Genomic DNA, 13,536 nt, shown 5'->3' on the forward strand with positions numbered 1-13,536 from the left:
TTTATTCAGGGTGGCTAGCATAAAGGGCCAACGGAGGCGGTCAAAGGCCTTTTCGGCATCCAGACTAAGTATCAGGGACGGGGTCCTCCGTTTATTAATAATATCAATAATGTTGACAACTCGTCTGGTATTGTCGCCCGCATGTCTGTATGGAATAAAGCCCGTTTGATCCCCATGGATGAGAGAGGTAAGGAACCTGGACAACCTAGAGGCCAAAATTTTTGTAAAAATTTTTAAGTCAGAGTTTAGAAGAGCTTTTGGTCTATAGCTCGAGCAGTCCAATGGGTCCTTGCCCGGTTTCGGTATCACTGTTATATGAGAAGCCAGCATAGAGGAGGGGATCGGCTTGCCTTTCAAAAAATCATTAAAAAGATTCAGGAGATGTGGGGAGAGCTCTGGTAGGAACGTTTTGTAGTAAAGGTAGGGCAAACCGTCCGGGCCAGGAGCTTTAGAGGAAGGCAATTGGGCAATAGTTTTTGCGAGTTCCTCTTCCGTAATGGGGTTATTAAGTTGCTCCAGGTGATCCGACTCAATCCTAGGGAGGACCACCTGTGCCAGGTACGAGTCTATTTTTGGCCTCAGTGATCCACCTAGAGGAGCTTGGGCACAGTGAACCGTTTGGTATATTTGTGAATAATAGATCTCAAAACAGGAGGCGATGTGGGAGGGGTCGTACCGCACCTTCCCGCTCTCATCTCTAACCGCCTCAGGAGAGGAGTGGAGCTGCATATCCCTCAGTTTACGGGCCAGCAGTGTCAGAGCTTGCATTTTAAAATAATTATATTTGTTCTTGAGTAGTTTTACATTCAAAACCTCAAAAACAGGAGCGAAAATGAGGGGTACACACAGACACAGACTTGCATGCGTTGAGGGATTAACCAATGGCAAGATTCGGTCTGCCAATATTTTTATCGCAGCTGTTTAGCATTCCAAAATAGACCTTTATTCCCAGCTAACATATCCTTTAGTTTTATTTTAATTATTGTTCATTGATGCTAACTATGGGTCTAAGGCATTAAAACTTGAAAATAAAATTAAAGTTGTTTACTAAAGCTAATTTTCACATTTCAACTTTTCATTTTAAGGAGAAAAAAAAAGATGAATTCAGATTGGTCCCAATTTTGTGGTCAATTTCTCTTTTTCTGTTTTACTGGATTAGCTCTTTTGTTCACCAGAATAAAAAAAATCGAATTTTAAATACTGCGTACTATTTCACATATTTTGTAGTGAAATATATAGATGTACATATTTCTCTTCATTTTTTCCATATTTATTTTGTCAGGAATGTTAACATTTACCGTTCTAACTGAAGCTTTTAAAGTCTGAATGTTTCTCACTGTAGAATACCAGATTGATGGGTAGCAACAACTGTTAAAAAATGTAACACACCTGAATGCTCCAGGCTCCTATAGAAGTGGTAAGGGTGTAGTAATATTTTCACAAACTGTTTCTGCATTTTAACAAAGGAAATAGGAGAGTGAAAAGGGAAAGTGTAATATTCAGTTGATCAATTTTTGCCAAGCCTGTCTATATAATAAGTGAAAAGAGGAAGAAAAAGGAAAAGACGACTTTTTGTGGCACGATAATCATATTAGTTTACTCATCATGTTATATATTCACAGATTTTTCAACTGAACACATAAAGTTATAGTGTATATACAAGCAATCACAAAAGGTTAATTGACTATCCAAGATATTTAAGTATACAGTACTCTAACATGATTATGTCTCATTTTACAAACATGTTTTGCACTCTGGCTTCTTTAGGGGATTTTTGAGATCTAATTGTGTAGTACTGGGATGATGATGAGAAAGGTTTTATTGTCCCAGATGTGGTTAACTCTAAGTTGTACTGAGCTGGGTACCGTTCCTATTTATTGTAGTATGATATGAAAATATAAATAGCTTTCTTAGAAGATTCTCGAATGTGTCTGCTGTGGGCTGTACCTGAGCTGGCTGCTTACATTCCGCCCTTGCCACTATTCACCAATGTTACATTTGTGGTTTCAACCGTACAACTGCTCAACCACGGGTATTAACCCTTTCACTGCTAGTAAACTCTTTAAAAACACCAACCAATCGTCTAACTACATATTAAATAATCTAAAACCCAGGCTTTGCACTTTTGTGATTCCAACAAGAATATCTATAGGAAAACATAACTATATCTCCTCCAATATATAAAGGATATTATCCAGCACACACATTCAAGAACCTTCTAAGAAAGCTCTTGAATTTATATTTTCATATCATACTACAATAAATAGGAACGGTACCCAGCTCAGTACAACTTACGAGTTAACCACATCTGGGACAATATAACCCCCATAGTGAAGTACCTGCACTTCGCAAACATTGAAGAATTTATGAGACTACCCATCCTGCACGAAAACTGAAGAAAATTTGGGAAGTGTCTAAGATGATTCTACAAAATTTCCAGCAAACCTATGTGCCAGAAAGAGATGTCAGCATTGACGAAAGTCTAATGGTTTACAAGGGGAGGCTCAGTTGGGTGCAGTACATTGCATCAAAGAGGGCATGATTTGGCGTGAAAACGTATATGTTGTGCGAATCCTCATCTAGCTACATCTGGAATACAGTACTGTACACTGGAAAAGGGACACAGTTCAACCCCAGATACAGCAATTTTGGATTGGTAACATCTTCAGCGCTATCTCTCATAGAGCCATTGCTAGATCAAGGCTATTGTGTCACAACTGACAATTTCTACACCTCTTCTGAGCTTTATGAGTTCCTTCTGCAACACAGAACAGATGCCTATGGAACCGTTAGGGCTACCGGCGCAACCTGGCATCGCTGTTTGCAAAAGGGAAGCTAAAGAGAGGAGAAATTGTTGCCTGGCAGAAAGGCAAGATGATGGCCCTGAGATGGCGTGACAAGTAAGATGTGTGCCTGATGAGTACTGTCCATGATGCCTCCACCATTCTGGTACACACAAAAAGTGGGTAAGAAGTGATGAAGCCACAGGTGGTAATTGACTACAACAACACCATGGGAGGTGTCGACAGAGCTGACCAAGCTATGACATTCTACCCAGCGATGAGGAGACAGCAAGGGAAGTACTACAAGAAGATTTTCAGCCATCTTGTTGAGCAGTGCCTATGGAACGCCTACATTCTGTACAGAAAAAAGTCAGAGGTCTGTGAATCATTCAGACTTCATTTTGCAAGTTTCGGAATCCATAGTCAAGAACCATCAGTGGTTTTGAATAAACCTGGACGTCGTGCTTCCATCGTTGTCAACCCAGAACGCCCGACCGGTTGTCACTTCATTGAATACATCCCACCAACCCAGAAAAAGGCAGCACCTGAAAGGATGTGTGTGGTTTGCTGCTCAAAGACCGATGACTGAGTAAGGAAGAAACGTGAGGTCAATGTAAGCAACACGACAGGAGCCGTCTAGCACGATCCAAGATGGCTGATGGCATCCATGCAGCCTCTGCTTCAGAACATGAAAGCAACGAGGGTAAGTCCTCCTCATTTGCTGCGGATCATGCAAAAATGGCTGAAGCGAAGGCAGTGCTTCTTATGCCCACAATACAGGAGGTAATTGATGCAGCTATTGGAAAGGGAATAAATCACTACACCAAGAGCTCAAAATGCATTCCAATAATTTACGAATAATAGGCATACCAGAATCTGTTAAGCCAAATCTTTTATCTGCGATTTGTGCGGAAACTATTCCAGCAATATTAGGCCTTGACCATTCTTGCAAAGTTGAGAGAGCACAGCGTATTGGCACTGTTCATAAAGATTTGAGGAGACCCAGACCACTTATTTTAAAATATCTGGATTACCCTGATCACTCAGAATTGGTCACAGCATTCCAAAAGCAACGCACCCTTATGCTTGATGGAGCTAAACTCCTCCTGTTCGCTGACTACTCGGCTGAGGTCACCCTCAAGCAAAAACATTTTCATCAAGTTATCTCAAACTTATCAAAATGAAAGATTAAATTCCCACTGGCATACCCCGCCACCTTACATTCTTTATGATTATCGGGTCTAACCATTCAGCAGAAGCTGCCGAGGAATTTTTAGCCACGCTGGCTCCTGAGGGAGAAGTATATAGGCGGAGCTATACTGCTACATCTTCGGTACCTAGACCATTGCCTAGCAAAAGTAATTCCTCCTTGAATGATGTACCCACATCCCAACAGTCCAAGTCTTAGAGGAATGTGCTGGTCAAAAAGTTCTTTGACCCCAAGAAAGATAGATTCCCTGGGTAGACCCGCTGAGGAGAACTTTTGCACTACTTTTCTTCCTCCACACCTACATTGTTATCGAGGACGCTTTGCTGGATTCAGTAATCTTTTTTTCAAATTTGAAATTTGATTTTATGCTTATTTATTTTTATATAGCCATTGGCCTCCGAGTGTGAGCCCACTGCACAAAGTTATCGGTAAATTTTATGTTTTTTGATTACTATTTTTTTTTTCCTGTATATATACCCATGTAGAGAATGGGAATGTTATTCCTTTATAATGTCTACCTACTGAGTCTTCTGATTTTTCTTTTTCCTTTTTGTATCTCCCTCCTAATGGGTGGTAAAACCATTTGTGGATTTATGGCTCTTTGGGACCTAATGTTGCCACTTGTTCAAAAAAGCATTACAGTTACGTTTTCAGGCATTATTGAATATTTTTCTATTTTGTACTGTATCAGGGGATTGATATGTCTGCCTTTTTGTTTTGAGATTCAGCCTCCATTGTCTGTATCCACCCTTTTGCCTACAATGCATAAGCTAAAAATTATTTCATGGAATGTAGAACGGCTAAGATACCTAAATAAACGTATGTCATGTCTTGAGACATCTTTAAAAGCTTAGAGCGGATGTGGCTACGCATTGGATGTAATAGAACACACACCCAAAATTATGGGTCTTCTCAATGGATTGTCAAGATTCCTATGAGCTTTCAGTAAGGAATAGAATGTGGGCATAACAGGGTGTCTAGTAAAAAGGGTAATCTCTCATTTTACCATCCATTGTTCCTGAGTGGAACGCCTTATTTAGTTGATCATAGTACTCATTATAGAACTGATTAATTATGTTTCCAGGATTTGGTTTATACCAATCTGGATTACATAGATTTTTTAGACACATCTGTTCAAATTGGCTTTTGTTCATGATCACAATATTGCCACCCTTGTCTGACGGTTTAATGACGATACTTTGATTTCTCTTCAATTGGGATAAAGCCTTATGTAGATTGGGAGGAAGGTTATCAGTTTTAGATTTTGAACTTGTAATTTTTTGATATCTTGGGTTACAAGATTGAAGAATGTGTGTATGTGTGGATATAACGTTATAGATGGAAAAAATGAGGTGGATTTTGGACGTCTGAGGGAAATTGAAGACTGTGTTTCTTGCTGGGTAATGGTAGTGTCTAACTCTGTTGGTTTTCTTCTAATAATTCATGAAGAATCATAAATTTTCTTAAATCCTGTATATCAAATTGGCTGAACTCAGGTGGATTTGTGTGCTTAATTGGATGTATGAGTTGTGATTCTAGGTAGCATGAATCGTGATGAGGAGGATGAGGCAGTGATAGTGTGTGCTGGCTGCTGGAGAGGAGGCGGAGGATGAGGGGCTGAAGTATTATTGCGCTTGTAGGTTGATGAATCCCATTTATAGGCATTTCTTTTAGTGAAGGCCCACTTTTGCTTCTGAAATTTATTTTATTTTTTGTTGAACATTTCTGTGTTAAACCTTTCCAAATGTGATTTCAAGGTGTCATATCTTTCCTTAAAAGGGGGGAGTTAATAATTCCTGTATTTGAGTGTACATAGTTGAGAGTTCCTAATTCAAAGTTGTTAGTTCATTTTTGTAATAATTGATGAGGATTTGCATTAAATTTATTAGAACAATAATTCAGTGCAGCTTCCCATTCATTTTTGATTAGTTCTGGATTCTTTGTTTGGGAAAAGTTGAATGCGCAAACCAACTGGGTTGCATTTCTCTAAGATATACATTTTTTTAAAAATTTAATATGCCAGAACAGTGTAGACATTACAGTAGATTTGTTACTTGTGGAACTTTTCTCTGTACTTCTTTTTTTTCTCATCACTGTATTATTATCTCCTCCTAGACCTGGATCTGGGCATCAGGGAGCTACTAGACCATTTTGGGCACTACTTGGCTGATGCATCATGTGTCATGTGGTCTCTATTGAATTCAGGAGTAGGGTATGTTGGGGGCAATGAATGACATCAATGTATTGGTCATCCAAGAACTTCCTACACACTTTAGTAATAGGAGACCAGGCATCATCCTGCACCAGAAACAACTATCAGTCAGTGTACCATTAGCCTAGCATGTGGAGGTCTGTACATCTCTTCAAGAACATGCTCCCACAGACCATCTGCCAAACTAGTAATACTGTATGATGTTACAAGCAGCATAAACTTCACCATGGTGTCTCCAGACTCTTTCACATGTGTCACATGTGATCAGTGCAAACCTACACTCATCTGTGAATGGTGAACCTACCAATTTCTAGTGTTCTCTGACAGATGCTAATCAAGCTGCAAAGTTGTAGGCATTAGGCACAGGTCCCACAGGACGAGGGATGAGCGAGAATGCCTCTGGCATGCTCACAAAGATTTTCTCAAAACTTCTGATGGTTCTGCAAAATTTCATGGAACTTATTTTGCAAAACAATCGGAAGATCGAAGAAAAACAACAAGAGGATTCACAGGGGATTCACAGGATTCCCTGGGAATCCTCCTGTTTGCAATCCCAGGGGCATTAGAGGTAATTAACCTGTAGTGCCCGGGGATCTTCTCAATGAATGCAGCTGCGTCATCAGGGTTTCCCTTTTCTCAGCCATTCAGCACTAGAGGTGAATAGGGATACTTGTCCTCATTAGCTAACAGTTAACAGAAAACTCACACATTTAATAAAAATACTTTAACATTAAATCTCATCTCACGTTTTACATATATTTATAAACCTTTCCTGGAATCTGTACCTTTCCTGGGTTTTATGTACCCCTGTACTCATTCCCCGGGGTTAAAATAAAACTCTTATGTAAAATCCCTGTAAAATGTGTCATAGGCGAATATAAGAGGTTTTTTTGGGCGTTTTATTGGCATACTTTAAAACTCTTGTAAAAGTGCATAAAAATGCATATAAACACCATCCGTGTATACCCCGCCTTTAAAAAATAGCTTTCAGTTAAAAGATTCTGCAACATTGCAATATGTTTTTTAATTAGAATAAAGACGTCCTCATTTAATAATTATTATACATTATTATAAGATGAATACGACGGGTTGTGCAGCTTTTTCTTATTTTTGTACTGTAATTTTTTTGTCAAGGGTAGTTGGCAGAAAATACAAATCCGCTATCAGCTGTCCAATGTGACACGTAAAATTTTTGGGCTTTTTCTGTAAAATAGGGCAAAGCTCAAGGATTTGTGGTTACCAGATTAACAGATCCACCTGCACTGAATGGCATTATGATGGCTTGGTGTAACTGTATTGTGTACCTATCATTATTGCTCTTGGTCTCTTTATGTAAACTTTTAGATGTTAGTACAGAAAATAAACTTAAGTTTTACCTTTTTTCATCCATCTTTTTTTCCATTCACAATTAAACAAACCCAGCTATGACCAGCTACCATTGGTCTCCCCTATGAGCTGATTTCTGTTTGTGTGTCCTTTTTGCAAACTCCAGTACCATATGTGCACTTCTCAACACCCTATATATTGTCTAACATGGTTTAGGATAGTTCTCCTGTTTGCCAGATCCTCTGTTTTATTTAATTTAGCGTTTAGCAGGAAATAATCTCTAAGGAGGGAAAAGGAACTTCCTAGTTCTGTACATGCCAAGACAAACTAAACTTAGGAGACATAAAAATCTTTGTAGCATGTATGTTCTGCCAGACTAGTTTATACTGCAGCAACATTTGCAAAAAACATATTATACTGTACGTAAATTATCCAGTATCTGTAGTGACTATTTTTCCCACTTCCCACAGGGTTAACAACATATTTGGCAACAGTGTGCAGAGTTCCTTGAAAGCTTTACTTTAGTCATGAAAACACAAACACATTTATCAAAAAGAATTTGTGTCCGGAATGTGTACAATTTAGTATGGTACAAGTCTTCTCTAACCTCTGTAGGTCTAAACACTTTGAGGCTATTGTACCTTAACGTTTAAAATACAGGCACTGAAGATTTTTGGGTTTTTAAATCAACTAAGCCCTATGCTGTATTGTGTTTGCTCTTTTTTTCTTTTGTTTTCATGTTAAGAGGTTTCTATAGTTTGGTTTCTAAGTTGGGAAAAGTGCTTTTGAACTTTATTTTTACAGGTAGTTCCTGAGTTAAGGACATACGGACGACTCCTAGATTTGATCGGGGAATTTCCTGCTTGCTCGTGTGCAGGACAGAGGCTGGATGCGGGGAGGGGGTGGTTTGCCTGACTTGCAGAAGAAATCTTTTGCTAAACACAGCTGAGGTTGTGGGTGATCTTAAGAGCTGAGCTGATCTGTAACATCTTGTAACTCTTTATTGACCAAGACAAACTGCTGCTGTTTATTTTTGCTTATCAAAGCACAGCTTGCTTCAGAAGTTAATGAATGTCTAGTGTCTTCGTCTATAAAGTTTTTTTTTTTGTTTGTTTTGTTTGTGATTAACTCACAGTGAGGATTTTATACAGTAACTGACACCCCGCTGCCTAATAATATGTTTAAACAACCACTGTCCTAATTGCATTTTTTAAATAATGTACTTGTTCTGACTTACATACAAATTAAACTTAGGTAGAAACCTACAGTCCCTATCTCGTATGTAACATGGGGACTACCTCTATTATAATTGCTATCGCATAAAAATATTTGAAACACCTATTAAGAATGAGAAATAAAAACAAGTGACCCCAGAATGTTACAGTTAGCCTAGAAGGTCAGACCCTTAGGATTGTAATGATTATTCTACCTTAATAATATCAAACACAAAGGTTGCATTTACATATTTTTATATGTTATGGAGCATCTTGTTTTTTTCTTCCTTGGTAGTTCATTTGTCTATTAATTGAAGTTTTACATGTTGCTTAGCTTGCCCAAATGGACTTCTTATATATATATGTGCCAATTAGGAGAGACAGACACTTTAAAATGAAGTGGATTCTAATCATACGTTTTAATGTTTATTTGGTATAATTTGGGTCTTGAAGATAAAATGCTAGAGATCCAGGAAAACAAGTAAGGGACATGTAAAGCTATTTACCTGTTAAAAGGTTTACAATTCTATGTATCTAGTCTTGTGATTCATGCATTCCATGGCTGATATCAAGAAAGATTCAAGATCTTTTTATTAATATTGTGAACAGGTAACTGGATTCAGCCTCATTAGGATTCCTCCTTCTTTTATTTTTTTTATTTATTTAGGTTACAAATCAAGATAAATGATTTACTGTTTTTTTTTGTTAAGCAGATGTTAATATTAACCACCTGACCGTTAAACCCGACCTTGGTTCAGGTTTAAAGATTTTGCAAAAATCGATAAACCCGAACTTTGTCGGGTGGTTAAATCCCATCACTTTACTTGGTCCCCGCTGTAATGATCCGTTCTGTTCCAGCGTCGATCTCTAAAAAAAAAATACCCTCTGCCCGCAGCTCCTCCGGACACGTCTTCTGTCTTCATCCGGCAAGTGCAGTGACGATCTCCAGGGTTTCCCGGTGATGTCGCTGCATGCGTCGGTGTGGGCGGGAGGCGGGGCGGGAAATTCAAATCGCTTTTTGTATTGAACTTAATACAAAAAAGCTGTATTGAGTCCAATACAAAGAAATCTCTATATAATATATATATAATTGTATTATATATATTATATAAGCTACTGTACATTACATTATACACTATTTTTTTTTTAAACTATTTTTTTTTTTTTTTTTTTTAGTTTAAGTTTTTTTATGTTTTATAAAAAAAATGTTATTATTAAATTTATAAAATTTTGGACATATTTCCAATCCAATACAAAATATATTTATGCGGTTTTGTCTATAGGTATGTGACGTTGGACACGAATTATCGCATTTTCAGTATTTTTCATTTATTTATGTATACTTGTTTAAGCTGATTTTTGTGTCTTTAATTTTATTAAAAGTAATTTTTTTTTTTTTTTTACATGATTGTGTGTTTCAAACATTTTTTATAATCATGATATCCACTAGAACCCTGTTCAGACATATTTCTGTAAGTTACAGGTCTACAATTTAAAAAACAAATTTCATGAAAAACAGTGTACCGCTTTTGGTACAGAAATCTAGACATCAGTGTAACGCCCAGGAAGTTAAGCAATGTAAAACAATCATGAACATTTTTTTTATAATATTTTTAAAATGTAATGTAATATTTACAAACATTTAAATTTGTAGGAAATATAAAATTACCTTTACGTGACAAAGCTTATTTATTTCCTAAAACAATTCTCTGATGTACTTTTAATTCTTTTGTTTTTATTTTGTAGGTTTACAATTCAAACAAGGACAGCCAAAGTGAAGGAAGTAAGTACACCTTCTCCTCTTGTGAATAAAGCGGAAGTAAACCCAAAACTCACCCAAAATAGAAAAAATCACACTTACCTTCGATCCCGCAGATCTGTCCATCCGTCAGGAGTTTTCTTCCATCGGGCCCCACTTCGTCCCGGTATCCATCTTCGGCCCAGCGCAGAGGGAGCCACTTTCTTTCTCCTCTCCTCTTTTGTGTTCATCTTCCTACGTCACCTGATCTTGCACTGTGCAGGCGCCAGATCGGGTAGTGTAGATGTAGTGTAGGAAAAAAAACTTGCCGATTTCACTGCGCATGCGTCTGATCAGCAATTTTGATGAAAGGGCTCCTTCTGTGCATGCCTGAGGTGAAGTGATATCATATAGTCAGTGCTAACAAAAAGCAAATGATATGTTTGTAGATTGCCACAAAAAAAAGTAAATCCTGCTGAGACATTGGTCTATTAAGTCAAAGACTGGAAATAAATGTGATGGTCTAGCTTATTGTTGCTTTAGTAAATATATCTTTGATTCTAACATTTATGTTAATGTTCTCACCTGGTTTTTATATGAAACAAGTGGACAAAAAAGGACTCAAAAGATCCTGTTTCCGCAACTAAAATAGTTAAAATCTGAATACCAAGGCATGTATAACCATTGGACAGTTTTTTAGGTTTCACCAGGGCACTGTACAACATGGGAGTAAATAAAATATGCCTAGAAAGAGAAAATGTAGAACAGGAAGTTGTGTAAAAATTAGATGCACTGATAGGAATAAACATTTGTATTTGTATACTTATTTGAATCTGCATGAGATGCCCTTGTTCAATACAAAGCATAAATCTGGAACTGTTTAATTTTCACCATAGACATGAAAAAGTGTATATGTTTATGAAAAGACCATTTTAATACTCCAAGTTTTTAGAAACTTTGAATGCTTTCTGAAGAGTACAGATGCATTGCACTGCTGCTGGCTTATCTTTAAAATGGCATGATCCTGTCTTCACTTTCTAATGAGCTACTGACCTATAACTATTGTTTAATCCCGGGTGTCTTTAGCGACAATTTTTTAAATATGTGGAATGCTTTTTGTCAATTTGTTTGCCACTTTAACTACACGGTTTGTAAAATAATTGGCTATTTCTTACTTATTTTTTCTCTAATAATGTCACTGAGTGTTTGGTCTATGTGCAGCTGGCATTGTCAAGCTGGTAGCTAGGTCAATATTATTTTGATCTTACCATGCTGCTGTGTAGAGTTTTAATGCACATTACACTTTTTAAATGCATATCAGTGCACAAACATTTAAACTACAAGACAATGAAATGTTACTGGTGCACTTTCTATGATTGTGTATTTAGAACTTCTAACTAAACCTCTTTGCTATCGAAATGCAGTCTGCTGACAGTACAAATAAGCTATTTATTCCCCATTCTAGTGGACGTAAAAAGGCAGTCACTTTGCCTGAAGCAACTGTGAGATCAGTAGTAAATTATATTTTCCCCACTCATTTGCTTTTCTTCCCTCCACAAAATGTTCCTTGCATTCCCATTTGTAACATGATTATTAGTTTGCTTGCAAATTCCTCCCACTTTACTCTAAATGTCTGTTACATGTTGAAGTGGCATCTACAAATGTTTGAATTGTACTGAAAAAGAATGTTCCTCTATTTGCCTGAGATAAAAGTGTTTTGCTGTAAAAATATAAAATGCTTAAATTCAGCATCTTAATATTCTGTCTGCTTGATTGTCAGTGTTGTAAAGATATTTATTAATGTGATAAAAAGTGTAAAGTTATATTCTTGTCAAGATAATAAATTATTTTTTTATTACAACATGTATAGAAAAGGAGTTACTCTACCAACATGTGAAATGTTGAATGTTAAAAAAAAAAAGTTATGCCCACTTACTGTATGTATTAGTATTGGAACTGACTTAATTATGACCCAGTCTTATATCTTCTCTCTGCTGCCCTTTTCTTCCCCATTTTTACTTTGTACCTGTTGATTTAAAGTGAAAATTATTATTTTTTTAAACTTGCAAATCTTGCTACAACCCATGAGTGTCTAGTTTTTGTCATAGGACTTCTTAGGGGGAGGAGAGGCAGCAAGCATGTTCTCATTCTTGGCAGTAAATGAGGTTCAACACAAGTCCACATAAGTTATCTTTAAAGTCCTGAATACATATATGTTTAAATTATTTATGCTTGATGTGTGCAGAACTTTGATACTTAAAATTATAAGTTGACAACACATTAGAGACACATAGGGTCTAACTCAAACCTAAATGATGTTCTAAATGTCATTCTTCTAGCTCTGGTGTGCATATGAATGCCTTAAATGTGCTTTTCAAGTGGCATTTCAGCTAGATTTTAACAGTTCTAAACCAGCAGTTCTTATTTAGCCTGGAGAAGATCAATAAACAGGAGTTCACAGATTTGTTGTCAGACAAATGCAAAATAGACATATGCAGATATACCAAGAAGGACTTAAGGATAACCTTGGGTATGATAACCAAAATAGTATGTGTATTATTAGCATGTATAAATGAAAAAAGTCATATTAAGTAGGACTGCTGTTATAATAACTAGGTTTGCTTGCTAAAATACACTCTGATTTTCATGTCTTTTTTTTTCTGTTTTCTAGTCTTATTGTGTCCACTGGAGCTTATTTACTAGCGGGAAAAGTTGGAAAAGTCACAGCAATTTTTTGGCAAAGTTGTAAATGGCAGTATAGTTAGACAAGTTAACTTTTTCTAAACCATGGTTTAAGGTGAAACTTGGGTTAGAGGTTAACTGAAAGCAGAACTAAACAAAAATGGATAAATTGCTAATAGATAGGGACATGCTGTTTCTCTACTGCAATAAATCGAACTTACCTGCCTGCTTGCAATCTGCTCTATAATGTACATTTAACTGCACATGTGCAGCTTAGTGTAAAATCCCAGCATACCTGTTTGTAGGGAATGAATGAACTCCTCCTTACCTTTTTTGGAAGTTACAAAATCCCAAACTGACCAATCAATGTG

At 37.0% G+C, this 13,536-nt stretch overlaps 1 protein-coding gene across 3 annotated transcripts in view; it reads left to right on the forward strand.

Moving 5' to 3' along the window:
- ARHGAP26 (Rho GTPase activating protein 26) overlaps window positions 1–13,536 on the forward strand; it is a 405,537-nt gene that overhangs the window by 151,922 nt on the left and 240,079 nt on the right. For all 3 annotated transcript variants that reach the window (XR_011919418.1, XM_072400904.1, XM_072400903.1), the window contains one exon: window positions 10,492–10,528. Coding sequence is in view for 2 of the 3 variants with exons in the window: in XM_072400904.1 (XP_072257005.1) it covers window positions 10,492–10,528 (37 nt within the window). In the remaining variant the exon portion in view is untranslated. The remainder of the gene's footprint in view (window positions 1–10,491; window positions 10,529–13,536) is intronic.

The sequence above is a fragment of the Pyxicephalus adspersus genome, chromosome 2, assembly GCF_032062135.1.
Source record: "Pyxicephalus adspersus chromosome 2, UCB_Pads_2.0, whole genome shotgun sequence".
NCBI classification, from domain to species: domain Eukaryota; kingdom Metazoa; phylum Chordata; class Amphibia; order Anura; family Pyxicephalidae; genus Pyxicephalus; species Pyxicephalus adspersus.